Raw genomic sequence first — 22,837 nt, 5'->3', positions numbered from 1 at the left:
CTTTGACTTACAAAACTGGTGACTAAGAGATATCATTGTTTTGATAGATTTTTAAAAAATAATATCCCAAACTGTCTAATTGAAATATTACTGTGAAGAGTAAATAGGACAAAAGGTCAACAGACTGCTAGAATTTAGCCATTTCACTATTGGATAAATGAGTCAGTATTTGAAGATTTTCCTAATAAGATAAACTACATTCAATATACTTGAACAGCCAAATCATTGAAATCACCAAAGCGTTGGGGAAAGTGAAAATAAAGAGCAGGATGGAGGAAATCTCCCTAGAGTGCCAATAAAAAGCTAGTCACCGAGATCTTCTGACTCCAAACCTTTAGCCTCATACCCTGATGTTGCTTAAAAAGGTCTATAAAGCAAAATGGCATTGGGCACACAGTATATCTGGAGATCGTGATGCAGGCCATTATCACAGCCTGCCACAAGACAGAGTAATATTTGGTTTCAAGAACGTGATTCTTCTCAAAGAAATATGATGGGTTAACTCCAATACTATTTTATCATTGTGCTCAGCTGAATGTGCATGGGAAGAAATTTTGCTGATAAATTGCTCTTTGTAAAATGTTGGAGGAAGTGATCAAGTTAAGCAGAAGTATCTGTCCAGGTCATAGTTAACCCCCAAGCAAAACACCTACAAAAATAGCATCACCAAGCTCAAGTTTCTGGTGGAATCACAGGAGGTCAAAGATTTGTCACCCAGATCCAAGACTCCAGAACACCCAGATAGAACTGGTGGTCAGGAGACCTGTTGCTAAAATTCCCAATGCTTTGATCAGATTGATAGGCTATCACCACAATCAACTTCGTCCAGGTCCTGAAATCAGACCAATTCAGCCCAGAGATAAAAGGTTCCTGTGCAAGATTCCAATTCTCAATGGATAATTAGAGAATCTCTTCCACCATTTCAGGACCTAGTGCTTCATATGCTCCTCTTATGTAAGTTATCAAATATTATCTACGACTAAAGTGGGGACACCTAGAATGGGTCACCTCTTTCCACTATTTTGACTGAAATACCAGACTTTCTTTAATACAATATTTATATCAAAGAACAAAGAACAATACAGCACAGGAACAGGCCCTTTGGCCCTCCAAGCCCGTGCCGCTCCCTGGTCCAAACTAGACCATTCTTTTGTATCCCTCCATTCCCACTCCGTTCATATGGCTGTCTAGATAAGTCTTATTGGGTATAAAGTAGAAGTGCATTTACTTTAAAGCTTAATTGACTTAGTTTTGCATGATGGAGATAGATGTTACCTAGGATTAGGATTCAGTCCAAAAATATGTTTTCTTCAGGAACAAAACCTTCCAGTTTTTGGTTGATCTATTAAAAAGTACCGTTGCTTAGTACAGATAAATAACATTTAGCTGTTGGCCAATATCAGAGCAGCAGGATCAACAGGTGGGAAGTGGCAAGTTATCCAATTCCGGATGTTGTCTTTAGAAATCCATGGTTCATACAGACAAATGAAATCGGTCAATAAATTATCATTCCATTGTCCTTCCAAAAAGGAAGGCTATGTGAGTAGCATTTTACCATTTGAAATGAACGGCATGAGGTTTTGCTTCATGGAAGTAATCCAAAAACTGGTGTACAATAATTAAACTGCAATTCAGCAGCTTCAGCCATACTTAAAAAAAATAACAGAATGCCCAAGACACTTCCATTTATATTTCACAAGATGGTACATTTTATCCAAACTGTAACAGATTTATTGAGAAAACAATTCTTATTATACAAAAAAAGTAGTTTATCACGTCTTAAGTTGCGTTCACAAATGTACGCAATAGTTGCAGTCGTTAACCAAAATTTAAACAAAAACTTAAAAAATGTGAAAATGTACATTAAATGAAGACAGACAATAGAGAAAGTCTAATGGACTGTCCCAAACTAGTAACACACCAGTCTCTTAATGACTGGTCCATATCCTCTGAAGGCCAATAGTATGTTATTGAATTTCACTTTTTCCAGCCTAACCGTTAAATACAGGGTCACTTTACATTACAGCTGTATCTTTTCCTGCTCTAATACATCCTCCCCCACCCCTCCCCTTCCCACACATCTTGGATTATAATTCCATTATAGACCTGATATTTGTGGGATTTATTTGTGGTCAAGAGAAATGTATATTATAAAAGGTCTTCCAAATACCTTAGCCATATTGGATATACCAATGTGTATCATATATGACTCAAATCCTCTAATGATGAAGTAATAAAGAACTTCCTTTTCCTATTGTTCCCGCAACCTTCGAGTCTAGTGTAACTGGTTTTGCAGATGCAAAATTAGGCAAGTGTCCTTCAGAAAATTGTGACGAAGGTTAACTTTTCTATAGTCATTTCCACTCATTTAGCCAAAACTTGCCCTGGAAAGACATAAACTTCACCTGTTCAAATCTGACTACTTTGAACAGATAGTTTTCTTCATTATTCCTGCACTTTCTACGCTCAACTGTGCTAGAAATATTCCCATTATCTACAGCACTGTTTTATTCTCGGCAATAATTTACATTCATTTCCTACTCCTGAAGAAATGTGATGAGCAAGATTTACATACTGTCCTCTTCAATGCCCTTGAAATTCATGAACGTGATGATGGTGGGAAGGTGCCAAGAAGCCTCCAACTTTTCTTTTAGTGTCCCAAAGCTGCATCTCTGAACGTCTTTAGATAGAAGACAATGCCACTATCGAATAAACACAATACTCCCCTTACTGTGGAGTAAATATCTTAAGCATCATTTTCCAATGCTAAACTTAAGATACAGATGTGCACTCTGATCCTCCTTTGTCCTACAGTTTGAATGCTTATCAGAAGAGAGGAGAGTCACAGTATGTACAAGGACTCTGTAGCAGGCGCTTTATCCAGTCAGGGTCTGCAATGTGAGAAAAACATTTCAATAATAGGTCAATTAAAGCAAAGTATCGTACCACAAAATACATATTATAGATTGAAATCAAAAAGCTTCCAGTTTTGAAGAAAATTGGTTTTGTTATTGAATTAGGATTATTACATATTTAGTTACCCTAATCTACCACAGTCACACCATCCACCAATAAAGTGGCACAACTGATAAAATAAAATCAATGGTATATTGTATGAACCAAGATTTTTTTTATTAATTTGTGGGACATTGGCGTCACTGGCTGGGCGGCATTTGTTGCTCATCCCTAGCTGCCCTTGAACTGAGTGGCTTTCTAGGCCATTTCAGAGGGTAGCCGAGAGTCACATTGCTGTGGCTCTGGAGTCACATGTAGGCCAGACCAGGTAAGGATGGCAGATTTCCTTCCCTAAAGGACATGAGCGAACCAGATGGGTAGTTCTCACAATCGACAATGGTTTCATGGTCATCAGTAGATTCTTAATTCCAGATTTTTTTTTTTTAAACGGAATACAAATTCCACCATCTGCCGTGGTGGGATTCGAACCCAGGTCCCCAGAACATTAGCTGAGTTCCTGGATTAATGATCTAGTGGTAATACCACTAGGTCATCGCCTCCCCAAAAAGGATTAAGAAAAAATTGATGTGAAAGAGCCATGATGCTGTGGGGGATGCGCAAATGCCATGATTCGTTGGTTTATTTATAAAATGCATTGCACCAACATGCTTCAACTTGCTTTTGAAAAATAATGTAAATGTGTAGAAACTCACCTGTCAGGGAAATTAAAGATGGCTTTAATAGTTCATTTGCAACTTGTAATTTAACAACTGTCTGACTTGTTTGAAGTCAGCGTTAAAGATAATTATTCTGTAGGCCCTCCCTATCTGGAATACAAATGCGTCATCTAATCTTAGCACTGCCAACAAACAATATTGCTGAGATTCGATTGTACTGTCACAGCTGCCTTCTTCATACATTAAAAAAGACAATCCCATCAAAAGTTGACCAGGTTGTGAGGGGCTAACCATGTCAATTTTCACATTTCTGGGCCACCGCGGACCAGCATTTTGGCTACAGGCCAGTTTTTAATGAAATGGTTTTCACCTCCAAAGTGAATGGCCAGCAAGTAAAAATCTCATCAATTTACTTTCTAAACCGGGCAGTAAGCAACCCAATAGACCACTGCAATTACAGTGCTCAGCATGAAGTTATAGTGTTTTTTAAAAAAAAAAACCCAGATTGTGAATGTGGCCATCTTCAAACTCGGATCTTTCTAGCGGAAGCATCAGGTCCAAAATTTGTCCTCATTTTCTTTTTAAACGTTTCTTGTAAATGAGCTCAACAAAATAAGTGCAAAGTAGTTGAAGTTGTGTGAATGGTGCCTTTGAACGTAACAGTGTTAAGGAACTACATTGTTGCTATGCTTTGTTTTTCCTCTGTAACCCTGGAGTAGAAAGTACATCTTACAGATTGCCAAGTGGGGAACAGCGGGGGTAACGTTACATCGTATTTTCCACCCAAGGTCTCAGCTTGGTTCAGATAGTTGCATTTCTCACTTTAGAAAAAGCATCCAATCATTATTACATTTTTTATGGCACCAGGAAGCAGAGGTAGTTGTAAGTGATTTATGCTTGTATTGTTGGGTTATTAGAAATAAAGTATAGATGCGAGTGAGTTTAATTTAGTGTTTTTGTGTAAGAAAGGGTAAAACTAGAGTTAGATTCACACTAAACAAAGGTGTTTGCATGTATGGGAGTCTTTGGCATCAGTTCAAACTGTATCTGCATTGTTTACGACCTGAAAAGTAACCACAAGCTTGGAGAAATAATGTGTTGTTGCTTAGCAACCAGGGGCCACATTTTAGATGTGCAAAGTTTTGAGCGTTTTTTTTTAAACCAAACCCATAGGAGTGGAACTAGGAAGCTAGAACGGGAAAAGGCTGGATCCCTGAGAGACTGTGTGAAAGTTTGAATGCTCCTGGCTGTTCAAGACAAAGGAATATTGAAAGGAGAGTTGGAAAACCTGGAGGCAGATTCTTGCTGAAAACAATGTTTGAAAGAAGATTCTATGGTGTGACTGTTCAAGAATGGAGTTTGGAAACACTCAGGAGGAAGCTGGACTCCAGCGAGATCAGTTGGCTCACAGGGCAATAGTCATCTGAGGGGGATTTGAGGCAACATCCACAGAAGGTTGACTGAGTGGCACCCGAGTTTCAGAGTGTAGTGTTGTCTGACCACAGTTAGCCTGGAGAGTTATGGGGACTGTCTGATTACTGAATACCTTATGGCACAAGATATATTTTGTAACCTGTGTTATCCTTAAAATCTGTGTACATTTGTGAAGATAAATGAAAGTGAAGGATTATTGTAGTCAAACTTTTCATGTATAATAATTTTTTTGTTGTTGAAAGCTAATTGGCATTCCTGTCACTCTGTCCATCCATGTGTTCTAAAAAAAAGTAAAAGTTAGCGTCTTTTGAGCAGGGTTCCATTCTGGGACCTTCCCGTCCTGTAGTAAAACCAACTGGGATTGTCACAGTGGGAACGTGCGCTGTATGAATTGGTTGCCATGTTTCCTACTTTACAATAGTGACTATGCTTCAAAAACACTTAATTAGCTGTAAAGAACTTTGAGATGCCCAGAGGTTATGAAAGACACTATGTAAATAAAAAGTCCTTTTATTCCTTTCTTTTTAATCAAAGGCAGCACAGTGGTTAACACACTGCCTCAGTGCCAGGGACCTGGGTTCGATTCCCGGCTTGGGTCACTGTCTGTGTGGAGTCTGCACGTTCTCCCCGTGTCTGCGTGGGTTTCCTCCGGGTGTTCCAGTTTCCCTCCCACTGTCCAAAGACGTGCTGGTTAGGTGGATTGGCCATGCTAGATTGCCCCTTAATTTCAGGGGGACTAGCAGGGTAAATACATGGGATTATAGAGATGGGGCTAGGGTGGGATTGTGGTTGGTGCAGACTCGATGGGCCAAATGGCCTCCTTCTGCACTGTTGGGATTCCAAAAGCAGATTAATGGTTATTCAGGTCATTAATTGTTTGTAGTATTTGCAAGCAAATCAATCAGGTAGTTGCCTAACTCATTATATGCATCGCATCCTGGAAAAGCGATAAAAGCTGCTGAATTCGCAAGTGTTCTTTTTTTCTGGTTGTTGCTCGTTCATTTATCAGACAGCTGCATGATCAGAATGCACAAAGGTTCTACTAACAACTGCATTTTCTCCATTCCCAGAGATAGGGCCTGGGTGGGATTGTGGTCGGTGCAGACTTGATGGACCAAATGGCCTCCTTCTGCACTGTAGGGATTCTATGATTTTCCTGCAACAAAAACAAGGTTTGTTTGGAACCCTCCATTTATAAAAACTATGTGCCACAACCTCCATGGGGTGCCAATCTCAGTCAGATTGCCACACTGCTCCTTCTTACTTGCACCAAAATACAGCCGCGCCTTTCTCACACCCGACCGTCAGGCTCTGGCTGGGTGAGAAAGGTGCGGTGTCCATTTGTCAAATACAGAGTCAGAGGAAGGAAAGTCATGCCGCCCCAGACCCCCCCCCCCCCCCCCCCCCAACACACTTTTAAAAAAATAAACGGCACTGGATGGCATAAAGGTCCAGCCTCTTTAGAGAAGCCAGCGAGAAGTATGTAAAATAAGTGGTTTGGATTGGGGTGGAGGGGGTGGAAGGGGATGTGGGGAAACCAGTTGGTGAGGGTAGTTGAGGAGGGGTGAAAGGTGCTGTCACTACTATAGTTACCCAGGAGTTAGAAATGCTCTTAATTCTTCTAACTTTCCTGGATAACTATCCTGCTCAGTCTCTGATTTAAATTGAAATATCGGATGGTTCCCAGTGCAGGGTAATTGCCCAAAAGTAGTTTGAACTTCCCCAGCAATTTCTGTGCTGTCCTCATGTGTCTGAGGATCCCCCCAGTGCATCTCTGGGGTACCTCTTGCATACGATTCCCCCGGGAACAGAGGTTATGGGGCAATCATTTTCCTTGATGAACAAAATGATTAACTTTGACAGCCACTTTATAAAGCTTGTTACAGCCAAAGATGTGAACAGCAACACTGCTGCTAATGAACAGTTAGAGGCATCAACAGCGTGGAACACATGAGTGCACTTAGCACCCCTCCATCTTTCAGCTCATTTAGACAATGGACTCTCTGGTCAATGACACGCAGCAACAGAAGGTTCAAACTCACAAACCTACATCGACGAAATTTCAAAAAATGCCAGGCTTTAAGATGAATTGCTTTGAATGTTTTGAAATGTTCTTTACCAATAGCTCACCTGAGGGTAAGTGCTGCCGAGCAATGCTGTCTTGTAACAGACATCTACGATAGGTCAGACTCTGGCAAGCGTGATACGTCAAAACACATCTGTAAAGTGAGTTAGAATGGATCAATACTGTTCTTCACTAATATATTCACAGACATCGTCAACCTCTCTTTACAACAATCTGAGGTCCCTATCGGCTTCAAGAAGACGGCCATCATCCCAGTACCAAAGAAAAGCCAAGCAGCGTGCCTTAATGACTATCGGCCGGTGGCTCTGGCATCCATCATGATGTGCTTCGAAAGGTTAGTCATGGCACAAATCAATTCCGACCTCCCAGACTACCTGGATCCACTACAGTTCATTTGCCGCCGCAACAGGTCCACAGCAGACACCATTTCCCTAGCTCTGCAGTCAACCCCGGAGCACCTAGATAACAAGGACACCTATGTCAGACTCCTATTTATTGACTACAGCTCAGCCTTCAACACTATTATTCCCATGAAACTCATCTCCAAACTCCGTGGCCTGAGCCTCGGCACCTCCCTCTGCGACTGGATCCTGAACTTCCTAACTCAGACCACAATCAGTAAGGATAGGCAACAACACCTCCTCCACAATCATTCTCAACACCGGTGCCCCACAAGGCTGTGTTCTCAGCCCCCTACTATACTCCTTATACACCTATGACTGTGTGGCCAAATTTCCCTCCAATTCGATTTTCAATTTTGCTGACGACACCACCGTAGTGGGTTGGATCTCAAACAATGACGAGACAGAGTACAGGAATGAGATAGAGAATCTGGTGAACTGGTGTGGCAACAATAATCTCTCCCTCAATGTCAATAAAACGAAGGAGATTGTCATCAACTTCAGGAAGCATAAAGGAGAACATGCCCCTGTCTACATCAATGGGGACGAAGTAGAAAGGATCAAGAGCTTCAGGTTTTTAGGTGTCCAGATCACCAACAACCTGTCCTGGTCCCCTCATGCAAATACTATAGTTAAGAAAGCCCACCAATGCCTCTACTTTCTAAGAAGACTAAGGAAATTTGGCATGTCAGCTACGACTCTCACCAACTTTTACAGATGCACCAAAGAAAGCTTTCTTTCTGGTTGTATCACAGCTTGGTATGGCTCCTGCTCTGCCCAAGACCACAAGGAACTACAAAGGGTCGTGAATGTAGCCCAATCCATCACGCAAACCAGCCTCCCATCCACTGACTCTGTCTACACTTCCCGCTGCCTTGGCAAAGCAGCCAGCATAATTAAGGACCCCACGCACCCAGACATTCTCTCTTCCATCTTCTTCCTTCGGGAAAACGATACAAAAGTCTGAGGTCACGTACCAACCGACTCGAGAACAGCTTCTTCCCTGCTGCTGTCAGACTTTTGAATGGACTTACCTTGCATTAAGCTGATCTTTCGCTACACCCTAGCTATGGCTGTAACACTATATTCTGCACTCTCTCATTTCCATCTCTATGAACAGTATGCTTTGTCTGTATAGTGCACAAGAAACAATATTTTTCACTGTATGTTATTACATATGACAATAATAAATCAAATTCAAATTTGCATCTGGAATGCAAAGTTAGTCTCAGTACTGGTGAGCATGCAACAACTGGATTACTGTAAAAACCCATCCAGTCTGTCCAACATGTGATTCTAGACCCACACCAATCTGGATAACTTTATAATGCCCCCTCACCCACCACTGAACAAGCTACCCAATGGTCAAGATGATCTCCAGGGGCAATTATGATATGCAGACATCCCAAACTACAGAAAATAAAATAAGTAGTGGACAGCTACATAAACAACATAGGTATCTGAACTTTGTGCTCTAATTGTTTTCAATAAGTATTTAATTTATACCAGTCTGTCCCAGTATTCATACAAGAATGAACCGCCAACCGCTATAGTTAAAAGCTGCACGCTTTAAAAAAAAAACCAATAGAAAAAAAGTAACATTTTTAAGTGTTCCCAAAGGCTTCAGAGGGAAGTTCTTACATAAAATGAAGTTAGAAATCTGGCAGTAAGTGCTGCAATGCCCCTAGATTTTCACTGTATAAAACACACACAAAACACATATGCACAAGATACAAAAATCATCAGGTTCCCCTATAGGATGCATCCTACGCCTTTGGCAACTGACTGGGCTTACCTGTGCCAAATGTGACCGTTGGAGCAGACAGCCTTGCGTCGATCGGTAAACGGTAGAACCTCTTTACAGAGAGAACAGTGCTCAGGAAACGTCTGTTTGGTCAATTTCTTCAAGTTGTGAGAAATCAGAACCTACGCCAAGGAAGGGAAGAAGGAAGGGGGGGGGGGGGAAGAGAGAAGAGAGATTAACTGCTTGTAACATCATCAAAAATAGAAACCCCAACAAAGCATGATTGTTAATATTTCAGATTTCTGTGCATTACTTCAAGCAGCTCCTGTGAAGCAATCCCCTTTTCAGTATCGGAGAGAGCAAACTGTCACAGGCTTTCTTTTGCTGACCAGGAGTTTCCACTTTGGGGACCTTCAGTGATATGGGCACAAACTGTGTTCAAGATTGCACTAGTTTTAAAATTAGTTTTAATCATTTGCACACTCAGGTTTCTGTTCAGATTCATCATCCAAATGTAAAATTTGCCATGAACAGCATAATTGGATATATTTTAGAATACATTCCAATATATACTGGAGCGTGGGAACCTGGTGCGGTTTTATTTATACATCTGAAAACGGAAAGAAAAACCATTTTTGATGTGGTCTAGTCCACCACCAGTGAATAACCTCATTTTAAAATCAAAGAAAATGACTTAAAACATTTTTACAGAACCTTTCATTGGTTTCATGGTCATTAGTAGATTCTTAATTCCAGATTTTTTTTATTGAATTCAAATTCCACCATCCACATTCACTGGTTGTATCGGAGTACAAAAGTCAGCTTTTTTAGTAAATTAGGAAAAACTTTTAAAACATGCCTATTAGTGTTCTTGCACCAAAAAAACCCCTTAATTTGAAGAGTTTCGTCGAAGGCTTGGAAGGTGCACAATCACTGGAATTGCAACTTAATGATTAATTCGACCTGGGGCTCTGGATGACTTCTCATACAATTCTTTTTTTTTTAAAAACTAGCATAAGTGATCACAGGAACAATCAGTGCTCGAAATCCCTTGATATTTTGTCCTGGTTTGACTGATTTTGGGTTGAAGAAATTGTGCTGAGAAAGCCAATGCAACCTAGTGGGTATTCCAGGCTGAATATCGTTCCTGCACCACACGTTACAAAAAAGTTGAGTTTAAGCATTTTATAATAGCATTGGCTTTCAAGAAAGGAGAATGCCTTTCTTCCATATCAGATCCTAACAGCGCTGATCATGGGAAAACAAGTACATAGAAGCAACAACAGTGATCAACTTGTTATATTAGTTGCGCTAAATAACCAACATAATTAACGTATCATAGAATCCTACAGTGTAGAAAGAGGCCATTCGGCCCATCAAGTTTGCACCAACCACAATCCCACCCAGGCCCTATCCCCTGAACCCCACGTATTTACCCTAGCTAGTCTCGCTGACACTAAGGGGCAATTTAGCATGACCAAGCCACCTAATCTGCACATCTTTGGACTGTGGGAGGAAACCCACGCAGACACAGGGAGAATGTGCAGACTCCGCACAGACAGTGACCCAAGGCCCGGAATCGAACCCGGGTCCCTGGCGCTGTGAGGTAGCAGTGCTAACCACTGTGCCACCCCATAACACACACTGCCGCCGCGCTGACAGCTCCCCGTCGGGGTAGTGAACCATGGTCCCCGGTATGACAGGCGGGGAGACAAACCTCTGCACTAACGAGGAAGATGCTGTGACATTTCTAGTATTGGTAAAACTATGTATCACATCACCTTTGGCCAGAAAGAACAAAATGTTCACCACTGGCTTACATTAATAGATCAGCTAATGGAGATTTAAGTGCATAAATTGAAGTTTAGTATGGAATTGTGCAGCATATTCACACCACAGGAGGGTAAACATAGGCAGCAGCACCACAGACACGCATGAAGAATATCTGACATAAATCAAAAATTTCAAGAAATTGAGTGAGCAAACATGTACAAGCAGACTTCAAACCTGGGCTAATCTCAGCCGTAAACTCAGAGGTCTGAAATGTAAAGTGGAACCATCACAAGCAGTATGATAGGAGGATCTGTGTAAATCAAAGCACGTTGCTGGGCCATAAAGGGGATGGCGCCTCTAAGCCGTGGTGTACCCAGCTGAAAAATACTGGCATCTAATACCAGAAGCAAAAGAATAGAGGATGCTAGGTTTTGGAATTTGTATGTTTTCTCTTAAAAATGAGTTTTAAGTGACATGCTTTGAAATTAGATGAATTGGCAGAGGTTTAAAACACCAAGTTTGTGGGACGTAATGACTCTCAATCTACTTGCAATAGACAATGAAAGACATAGGGAACGCGATAGCCTAGTGGTATTATCGCTAGACTATTAATCCAGAAACTCAGCTGATGTTCTGGGGACCCGGGTTTGAATCCCACCACGGCAGATGATGAAATTTGAATTCAATTTTTTTAAAAATCTGAAATTAAGAATCTATTGATGACCACGATTGTCAGAAAAACCCATCTGGTTCACTAATGTACTTTAGGGAAGGAAATCTGCCGTCCTGGCCTTGTCTGGCCTACATGTGGCTCCAGAGCCACAGTAATGTGGTTAACTCTTAACTGCCCTCCAAGGGCAACTAGGGATGGGCAATACAAATGCACACATGTACAAAGTTCTTATACTTGCACACAAGTAATCTTTACAAATACTCAATATCCAGGAGTCTTAGTAGCTGAAACTGACGCTAAATGGTCCAATGAGAAGCTCCAATCAGTCACTCGGATATTGAAATAAAAACTTCAGGCTATAAGCCAGAAGAGAGAATTACCAAATTTTACAGTGTTCTGGCCAGATTATACCTTTGAACGTTGCCCGCTGTGGTGTCATCCTGGAAACAAACTCCAGTGCAGAAAACAACTAAGAGACTGATCTCTAGTCTAAGTTGAGAAAGGTTGAAAAACTGGATGTTTCAGGCAAGAAAAGAAAACAGATATTTGGGAGGTTTAATCAGAGGGTGAAGAGCAAAGAAAAAGTAATTCTGAGATTTCATTTTTCATCACGAGTGGCACAGTGGTTGGCACTGCTGCCTCACAGCGCCAGGGACCCAGGTTCAGTTCTGGCCTCGGGTCACAGTCTGTGCGGAGTTTGCACATTCTCCCAGCGTCGGCATAGGTTTCTTCCAGATGCTCCGGTTTCCTCCCACAGTCCAAAGATGTGTGGGTTGGGTTGGATTGGCCATGATAAATTTCTCCTTAGTGTTAGAGGAGTTGGTAGGGTAAATATGTGGGGTTATGAGGATAGGGCCTGGGTGGGATTTTTGTTGGTGCAGGTTCGATGGGCCGAATGGCCTCTTTCTGCACTGTAAGGATTCTATGATTCTATGAAAAGGTCACAAGTTTAAACTAATAAAAGATAAATTTTGGGCTGATATCAGGAAGTTTTCTCCAGACACTACCTGAAGAGGATTGTTAGGGTGCTTCACCCGAACTCCAAGGTATACTATGAAGTCAGATTAGACCCCAACAATTTTTATTTTTGGCATAAATGTGAGAATCGGCTGCCTCACTCCAGGTGTGATTCTACTGACAAATTAGGGTTCTTTTATCAAAACAAGCTTTATTCATTACACAGTTTTCATATAGCTCAAACAAAATAACATAGCTTAACTTTTAACAGTTGAATAATACTTAAAAATGAAAGGAAACGATTCTAATTTCTAACTTATCTCTAATTCAGTTCCAATTAAGTAAGATTTCTCTTATAGACTTAAAACACACTTTCAATATAGTTTGCAATCACAGGTATACTTTCTCTGACTTGAATAACAGCCGCGAAGATTCCAGAGAGACTTTGCAGAGGCTTTGCAGAGAGAGACATTTTGCAGAGAGAGAGCAGAGACTTTTATCTCTGAACATTCCCTCCAGTAACTCGCTTTTAAAAATGAAAAAGAAAGAGAAACTTGTTTCCCTGCTACAAGCCCAGCTCTTTCCAACCCTGTATCACATGACTCTAATCTGAAAGTAAACAAAAGTGCATTCACTCTACAAAGTAACACATCCCTAGCTAAAATGAGTTATCTTGCTTTCTCAACATTTGAGTCGCATGTTTTCCAGACATACTGACTCCCTGTAAAAAAATACTGAATCATAAAGCAATCCCCCTTATACATAAAATATATCAATAGCACAGTATCATCACAGGATAAACATATGGAACAGACTTCTAGATAGAGCAAGTAGAAACTCTGGAATCATTCAAGAAGCTATTAAATGCTGCAACAGAAACAGTACTGTTAGGGTCTTTCACAAATAGATGAATTAAACTGCTAAATATTGTTCGTCTGTAATTACCCGATATATAGATGGAGAAGGTCAGCACATTAATAACAATAGGGGACATGACATAATCTTCAATTACATTGGTACGGATTTTGCAGTCAGCAGCAAGCGAACCATCCATCACACTTAGTGGCCCAGACTTTGTGGGTTTTTGTGCAGCAACCCATCAAGAGTCCAACCGAGGATGGTGCCACAGGGTATCTGGGACCGTTAGATAAAGGATAAGCAAAAGCGTGTCTCTCAAGTATCCTAACTGAGGCACTCACACACAAACAGTCTAAACTAGGAAGTGCAAATGAAAATATTGAATCATGTACAGAAAGTAGTGTTTGTATATCAGCACCGTCCAAACCCACAACCACTTCCATCTAGAAGGACAAGGGCAGCAGATACATGGGGAACACCACCACCTGCAAGTTCCCCTCCAAGCCACTCACCATCCTGACTTGGGAATATATCGCCGTTCCTTCGCAGTCACTGGGTCAAAATCCTGGAATTCCCTCCCTAACGGCATTGTGGGTCAACCCACAGCACGTGGACCGCAGTGATTCAAGAAGCCAGCTCACCACCACCTTCTCGGGGGCAACTAGGGATGGGCAATAAATGCTGGCCAGCCAGCGACGCCCATGTCCCGCGAATGAATTTTTAAAAAAAAAGTGAAGTAAAGAGAGGAGATGAAAGATGAGAATAAGATATAAATAAGAGCAAAAGGGGGGAAAACAGTAAAAACTTTTTAAAAAGTCTTTAATGATGATTAAAATTTAAAGGAATGAGAGTCTACATTTAAAATAAATTTCAGTAGCAGGATATTAAATATTAATTTAAATCACATTGTTAAAAATTCAATTACACTTGAAGGGCAAACCCTAACATTTCCCAGTGTCTTTAGTCTAGAGGGCAAGCACTGAAACTGCTAAATACATCCTTTGTGTATTTTAATACCGGGTCTCTCGAGGAGATAACGATATAGGGAAGCTTGTCATAGAAATCATAGAAACCCTACAGTGCAGAAGGAGGCCATTCGGCCCATCGAGTCTGCACCGACCACAATCCCACCCAGGCCCTACCCCCACATATTTACCCGCTAATCCCTCTAACCTACGCATCTCAGGACTCTAAGGGGCAATTTTTAACCTGGCCAATCAACCTAACCCGCACATCTTTGGGCTGTGGAGGAGCAGAGCAAATCTAACAGCAATTTCATGATTTCGGCATTTAACTGCAGTTGTGAGGAAGTCGGAAGTTGCTGTTAGATTCACCCTGTTAATAACGGTGAGCGCTGACAACCTCACCGTCATTCTCACTGTAAAACCCGGATCATTCGCTCTCATTCTGGAGACAAAGTTTTGACAGATTTATTTAGGGTTAATTATATTTAACTGTGTGCTTGTTGGTTTAGATTTCCAGAAAACAAGGTGTAATTAAATTTATTTATTAGCGTCACAAGTAGGCTTACATTAACACTGCAATGAAGTTACTGTGAAAATCCCCTCTTTGAAGCTAGCCATCCCTGTCATCCCCAAAACAATTTTAAATCTCTTTCTGCTTTACACAAATAAAGACCATTTTCCATTCCATGTTAGAATTAAAAGAATGATTTTACTTTGTGGTGCAGAATAACTGCCCGTTTTCTAAAGCTTGTGTGCACACAAGGCTTCCAAAGGTGAGATGGGCAGGTGCTGCTGCTGCCGCTTCCATTTTAAATGTCACTCCTACAGAAACTCTAAACATCGGCTTTTCATGTAAAAAGTGTTCAACTTAGAAGTCCAGGATTGATCTAAAAAGACAAATGAAGAATTTTGCTGCACCTGCCAAGGCATTGTTGGGATTTGATGCAATCTCACTGGAAGCAGTGCCCACATTCTACAACCTGCAGTTGTGATAGCAGAGGAGGCATCTTTCGGAGTTAAATGAGCGATTGGCAGTTTGGTTTTAATGATATGTTTTTGCTCCAATGCCTGCCACCCAGTAATACCTCGTCCCTACACATCCTTTCTTTGCTGCAAGCTTGGTGGTAGCTCATCTTTCGCTACAGATGATTCAGCTCCCTAAATCTCTACCTTCCCTTTGAGGTTTTGGTTTTTTTTTTAAGACAATGCATCTAGGGGCCAACAAACATGTTCGCGCTACGGGAGAAAGCTTCAAATCAATCCTGGGCTGCAAGTTACGAGTATCATTCTCTGCTGAGATTTCTGAAGTGTGCTTCACACAGACAACAGACATCAGTAACAATTATGAGGAGGAAGAAACTGGTTAAGGATTGACACAAATATCAGCCAAAACTTTAATTGCTTTTCCTTTATTGTCATTATTTGCAGCACTTTTAACACTGGTTTTGTGCATCATTTTTGCATTCATCCACTGTGTTCTTCATCCACTGTCACTCTTAGGTTTCATTTGGCACGTGTTTGCCCTCTTAACTGGAGGGTTTAGTTTGTGCAAGAGACTGCACACTACTGATTGGATCAAGATCTGGAAAAATGTAACGCAACACCATAGCCATATCCAGTACTGGGAACATGCTTATGGATTAAGGCCCAGAGCTTATTTGGGTCCATTTCCCACTGCATATTCGATCAATTATATCTCGGTCATTATTGTGCTGGCGGTTGGGATACTAACAGGAGGACTTCACTGACCAAGAAACAATCCTGCCGGTCACACACAACCCTCCCCTGCTTCCTCCTCCTTACCTGACCCGGGACACCCGCCCCCCCCTGGTGCCCCATCCCTCATTTTCCGTCTTTGCCTCCAGCGCTTCCCGGTCCTCTCTCCCTTTCCTACAAATTCCTATCACCAGAGGGAGTGCCTTTTGTTCACTTGTCAACCCCTCCCTTTATTTTAAAACAAAACGGGGTGGGTGCAATATGCTGAATGGGCTTTTCTTATTGCCTAGTTCTTGATTTAAAATTTTATTCTCGGGATGTCAGCGATGTTGGTGAGGTGACAATCTCATTGCCTTGACATGGTGGTGGTCTCTGCTGTCGTTATGTTTCTACTGAACTTAAAAGTTACAACTTTCCAACATGAGATGTGAGCTCTCAATCGAGGGGTTGCTAGTCCTGTATTATGTTGCCATTGTTGGCTTCATTGCAAGAAATTCCATTCAAGATTAAGATTTTTTGGGAAAAATGGGGAGCACTAAAAAAAAAGCCCATCATTTTCTCTTCTTTTCTCAAAGGAGTCTTGGCTCCATAACTAATTCAGTAAGCTGAAGAAAAAATATAACAGAAAAATAGAGACAGGCAGAGTTTTGAGTTACACCACAAGACATAGGAGCAGAATTAGACCATTCGGCCCATTGCGTTTGCTCCGCCATTCAATCATGGCTGATATTTTTCTCATCCCCATTCTCCTGCCTTTTCCCCAAAGCCCCTGATCCCCTTATTAATCAAGAACCTGTCTATCTCTGTCTTAAAGACAGTCAATGACCTGGCCTCCACAGCCTTCTGCGGCAAAGAGTTCCACTGATTCACCACTCTCTGGCTGAAGAAATTCCTCCTCATCTTTGTTTTGAAGGATTGTCCCTTCAGCCTGAGGTTGTGCCCTCTGGTTCTAGTTTTTCCCACCAGTGGAAACATCCTCTCCACGTCCACATAGCACACGGAGATCTACTTTTGAAACTTCTGGTCAAATTATTTTTAATGTTACCTCAAATGGCTCCAAAAAGCAAAAACGTTAACTTTTTTTAAAAATTCATTCTTTGGACATGGGCATCACTGGCTGACCATCATTTATTGCCCATCCATAATTGCCTGAGAGCAGTTGAGAGTCAACCACGTTGCTGTGGCTCTGGAGACACATGTAGGCCAGACCAGGTAAGGACGGCAGATTTCCTTCCCTAAAGGACATTAGTGAACCAGATGAGATTTTCCGACAATCGACAATGGTTTTATGGTCATCAGTAGACTCTTAATTTCAGATATGTTCTGTTGAACTCAAATGCCACCATTCCACCGTGGCGGGATTCGAACCCGGGTCCCCAGAACATTAGCTGAGTTTCTGGATTAATAGTCTAGTGATAATACCACTAGGCCATCATCTCCCCGTGATACACAAAAATACAGAGTTTTGTGAACTTTCCAAAATAAATGATCCTTATGAAGGATTAAAGACAGAAAATATTATTTTATGCTACATTACAGAACCATTATGATTGATGCCTATTTACAAATTCTGGTGATCCTTCCCTGCTGTGGGATGAATCTAGAAGATCCATTCTTCCCAGTTGATGAAATACATTGGGAATTATCGGTGGCAGAGTTTCTATGGACTGAGTGGCCTCACAAATCATTTAACCGGGTAACTTTTCATGAACAAGCAGGCTGAGGGGAGAGTGGAATGGAATATTAAACCAAAACAAAGACCTACCTTGGCTGTCCTATCATCATAGCTGGGGTCAGACGTCAAGAAGTCACAGATTCCTCTGGTTGGGACGCTAGTGTTCTCGGTTATCCAGGTGTGAAGATACACTTCACCCAGAACTCGTTTCATGTGTTCACGTGTCAGGTGGAGTTCTACAACTTCAATGTTCGTCTGAATTGCACTTAATTGCTTTGCAATCCTCTCTCGAAACTCGTCTTCAGCGTTGACCTCTTTCGGCTCAACGGTCAAGTCCTCTGCTTGACTCCCAGCCTCTTTGCTTGGCTGACAACCTTGTGCACTTGTCTCTGCCTCATCTAGCTGTCTGCTATCCTCGCCTAACAATGCAGGGTTGTCACGCAGCAGAATCTTTGACTCGTGATGATTTGGTTTCCAAAGTGCTTCGGAGGGTGTCTTCTGTAAGGTCTGAAATAAAACCTTTAAGAGAAAAAGTCTTAAACGCCATAAGTAGTTAGATGGATTTGTCTGGAGTTTATGGTCTAGAGCTTCATCAAGCTCTGGAGGAATACGTTTTTCCGTCAACACCCGCCAGCGTACAAGGTCAAGCAAGTCCACCTGTTTGAATAAATTGTGGATGGAAGATTCCAAAATTTTAGAAGCTGCTTCTTCTGGAGTTTTTAACATGATAAACTGTACCTGGTATGTGCGGCTGGCTGGGTGGAGGCCATTATTTATGCCTTCTGCTGTCACAAGAGCCAGGTATGCATTATTTGGGCTGAGGCATATCCCATGAAGTCTCACGGTGCCAATCGACTCTGGCAGTTTGATTAAGGTATGATCAAACTTCACTGCTACGTCTGTGAAGAGAGGTGTCAGCTTTCGGATGGTTCCATCGACAGAGCAGGTGTAGAAACTTGCAGTTTGCTTGTTGGCGGTTAGAGAGACAATAGGTAGTGTGTGGAGGCCGGTCACGTGAGAATTGTGAACATTCAGTCCAGCTTTGGATATCAACAGCAGGCACCAGAAAACATAGGTTCCTCTGGCCGCCACAACCAAGCTGCAGCTGCACTTCTGATAGGGGTGGTAGAGGGAGATACATCTAATATTGTGCACAGGTAACTGATCCATCTCTTGCCAAAGAACCACAGGTTGTCGGAGTGTGAAGTATCCTTTCACCGCTTTCAAGTTGACTGGCAGGATCTTGACAGGTCCTTTGGAACTGCCAACAATCAACCCACTCATTTTGCGACTACCATGCTCATATTCCCACCATGCCAGGACACTTGGGTCATTAATACCTGATTCAATGGTACTGCATGCAATGATAGACCCTTTGCCGTGAAATGGGATTTGAAATTGCCATATAACAACATCGCCATTTTCAAGTAGGACGGCCAACAGGACAGTGCCCACGTCTTCACACTCGTTGTTGGCTTTTACACGTTGGGTGTTGCAGATACTGGACCATTCCATTCTAACAGGAGTCTGCATGTAATGTCTCCTTTGGAATTCAGAGAAATTCTTCAGCTCCCCACCCAGATCCGCATCCAAATGGCCGTATTTGTTCTCGTACAGCATCTCACCATACACCTCCGTAATGTCTAAAGCTGGTGTCCACTGCAACCTGTTCACATTCACCTGGATGGACAGTCTATTGTCCAGGGTCAAAGATGCCAACAGACACCTTCCATTGAAGTCACAACCCAAGGGAGACCAGCTGGTGAATTTAAATCCTCGCAGTGGTGATAAAGCACCCCCTTCAGGATTAAAGACTCTGTCCATCATTAGGGAATGACTTAGAGTTGGATCTTTTTTACTCAGGAACTTTTCCTTGCAGTCACTTACTTCTGCTTGAGAGCCAACCTTAAAACACAAAGTATAAAAGTTAGCCTTTCCTAACAGCATGTAAATTACTCTTGTTCATGTGAAAATAATCAAAGCCTTCAGGTATGTTATGGTCAAACCTTAATGTGGAATAATTAGGAAACCGTAGATTAATTTCAAGACTCAAGTTCCATTTGGGATTTGTGCACTAGGAAGTGATTTTTTTTTAAAAACCCAGGTAAATTGCAGTTAGAAAATAATAATATTGCTAGTACAACAACTTGCAACCCTCAAAAGAATATTTCAGACAGCCTACAAAGGGAAGAGGATAATGCCAAACAGGAGACTGGAAAAATTAAAAGGTGTAAGGAAAAGGGTTAGAAAACCATTCAGGAGTTATAGTCTTAGGAGTCTTTTGAAAGAAGGTAGAACTGTATCAAGAGCTTTGGGAGCAAGTTCCAAAGAGCAAAGATGGAGTGTCTAAAAGGTAATAACTTTCAATAGTGGAGCAGACAACAAACAGTAATCCAATGTTGGAGACTGAGGGCTGGGAACTATAGGTTTAACTTCACTCCTCCAGCTATTCACACAGAGGTAGAAATCTAGTGAAGTTTGGTTCAGGTGGAAGTTCTAGAGCAGCTAGTTTTATGTCCCTGTCCCTTAGAAAATTCAAACTGGAGTCTGTCCCTCAACTTTCAACCCTCCCTCCCCCAACAAAATAACATACTCAACAACGCAAAGTGAGAGGAATCATAAGTAAAATCTTATATTCTACATAGCTGCAACTCCAATGTATAGCATCATCATATTATTATAGGAACAGGTCATTCAACTCTTCAAACATATTCCGCATTTCAATGGAATCACTGTTGATTTGCATTCAAACACCCTCCACGACCATAGCTCCACATCCATCAAATTTAGATTTAAAATGATAAATTGAACTAGCATCTAGTACTTTTTGATGGAGAGTTCCATGCTTCTACCAAAGTAGTCATGATGTGGAGATGCCGGCGTAAGTATTCGCATTCCAACCATTATTCATGTAAATTGAGTCTGTGTCTTTATAAGCTCTGTTTGTGAACAGAATTCCCACTCACCTGAAGAAGGGGCTTAGAGCTCCGAAAACTTGTGTGGCTTTTGCTACCAAATAAACCTGTTGGACTTTAACCTGGTGTTGTTAAACTTCTTACTGTGTCTACCAAAGTACTCATGGACTGTCCAATAACCTCTTTTTAAAAAAAGCACTCAAACTTGTGAGAGTACTCTGAAAACCCATGGTTCTTCAAATCTCGACAAAACTAAATTTAAATGAAAAACAAGCCCCTAAGACAAAATTAGAGAATTCACAACAAGTGCAAGGGACCCTGGTGCGATTCTGGCCTTAGGTAACTGTGTGGAGTTTGCACGTTCTCTCGGTATCTGTGTGGGTTTCCTCTGTGTGCTCCAGTTCCTCCCACAGTCCAAAGATGTGCGGGTTAGGTTGATTGGCCATGATAAATTGGCCCTTAGTGCCAGGGGGCTCGCCTGATGAAGGAGCAGCGCTCTGAAAGCTTGTGATACCAAATAAACCTGTTGGACTTTAACCTGTTGTTGTGAAACTTCTTACCTGGGGGATTAGCAGAGATGGTTGTCAGTGCAGGCTCGATGGGCCGAATGGCCTCCTTCTGCACTGTAGGGATTTCATGCCATGAATCTTCTGAATGCTTTTTAAATTCTCCTATCGGAGCTTAGCAGACTACATTTCAAAATGACATGATATCAAATTTCGAATTAAAGCACAAGTTCAGTGAATTGGAAAATTGTGTTTTGTTTTTAAAAAACATTTCTGAAGAGTTTATTTGGATAATGAAGTGTTGCATCTGACAGGGGAGATGGTGACTGTCCAAGATTGCAAAAACACTACAAAGGGTTGTGAACGAAGCCCAATCCATCACTCAAACCAGCCTCCCATCCATTGACTCTGTCTACACTTAGAATCATAGAAACCCTACAGTGCAGAAAGAGGCCATTTGGCCCATCCAGTCTGCACCGACCACAATCCCACCCCCATATTCCCACATATTTACCCGCTAACCCCTCTAACCTATGCATCTCAGGACACTAATGGGCAATTTTAGCATGGCCAATCAACCTAACCCGCACATCTTTGGACCGTGGGAGGAAACCGGAGCACCCGGAGGAAACCCACGCAGACACGAGGAGAATGTGCAAACTCCACACAGACAGTGACCGGGATTCGAACCCAGGTCCCTGGAGCTATGAAGCAGCAGTGCTAACCACTGTGTTACCGTGCGGCAAAGCAGCCAGCAAAACCAAGGACCCCACGCACCCCAGACTTATTCTCTTCCACCCTCTCCTGTCGGAAAAAAGACACAAAAGTCTGAGATCACATACCAACCGACTCAAGAACAGCTTCTTCTCTGCTGCCATCAGACTTCTGAATGGACCTACCTTATCTTACGTTGATCTTTCCCTACACCCTAGCTATGACACTACATTCTGCACCCTCTCCTTTCCTGCTCTATGAACGGTATGCTTTGTCTGCATAGCGCGCAAGAAACAATACTTTTCACTGTATGTTAATACACGTGACAATAATAAATCAAATCAAAGTGACTGATCTGCCGAGGGAACCAGAGAGTTTGCTGTTGGCGTTGCCAGGGGAGGGGTTTACCTTGAGGGAGCAGCTCTGGCTGGGTGCAGGGACCGAGGTCCTGTGGATCACCATGTCCAGCCCGCTGTTGTGGAGGTCGCAGATCTGCTCCAGGACATAGATGTTCTTGCCGGTGGTGATGGAGAGCCGGTTGTCCTCGGACCAGCTGAGCGGCTCGGGGCCGCTCACCGGGTACTGAAGCTTGACACTGGGCTCCCGCTTGCTGGTCAGCACCGCCCGCCCGCCGGCCGGGCTGCCGCCACCGCCGCTCTTCCTCTTGGCCGAAGCCACAGACACCGCCGCCATCTTACACTAAGCCCACCTCTGCTCCCGGAAGTGATGCTCAAAGATCGCGACCGCCCACCTCAAAAGGACCCCGACCTCCTCTTAGTAACCGGGCT

The 22,837-nt window shown here is 42.2% G+C and overlaps 1 protein-coding gene across 1 annotated transcript; it reads right to left on the bottom strand.

Annotated features, from left to right (window-relative positions):
• Nucleotides 1–1,670: 1,670 nt before the first annotated feature.
• Nucleotides 1,671–22,766, bottom strand: gtf3c4 (general transcription factor IIIC, polypeptide 4). The gene is made up of 5 exons (XM_078226374.1): nucleotides 22,458–22,766; nucleotides 18,005–19,819; nucleotides 9,349–9,479; nucleotides 7,197–7,285; nucleotides 1,671–2,891 (listed from the first exon to the last, which is right to left on the bottom strand). Exons 1-5 carry the CDS (start codon nucleotides 22,740–22,742, stop codon nucleotides 2,827–2,829), a joined length of 2,385 nt encoding a protein of 794 aa, XP_078082500.1. The 5' UTR covers nucleotides 22,743–22,766; the 3' UTR covers nucleotides 1,671–2,826.
• Nucleotides 22,767–22,837: the final 71 nt, after the last annotated feature.

The sequence above is a fragment of the Mustelus asterias genome, chromosome 13 (genome assembly GCF_964213995.1).
Source record: "Mustelus asterias chromosome 13, sMusAst1.hap1.1, whole genome shotgun sequence".
In the NCBI taxonomy this organism is placed as follows: domain Eukaryota; kingdom Metazoa; phylum Chordata; class Chondrichthyes; order Carcharhiniformes; family Triakidae; genus Mustelus; species Mustelus asterias.
The sequence above is the reverse complement of the archived record's forward strand: the minus strand, read 5'-3'. Positions and strand labels throughout refer to the sequence as shown.

What these genes read in the sequence shown, in the direction of transcription:
- gtf3c4 (XM_078226374.1), bottom strand. Translation starts at nt 22,742, where the DNA reads ATGGCGGCGGTGTCTGTGGCTTCGGCCAAGAGGAAGAGCGGCGGTGGC. An exon ending in ATGATGATAGGACAGCCAAG is followed by an intron (nt 9,480 to 18,004) that starts GTAGGTCTTTGT and finishes TCCTTGGCGTAG; the next exon opens with GTTCTGATTTCTCACAACTT. An exon ending in TCGGCAGCACTTACCCTCAG is followed by an intron (nt 2,892 to 7,196) that starts GTGAGCTATTGG and finishes CTCACATTGCAG; the next exon opens with ACCCTGACTGGATAAAGCGC.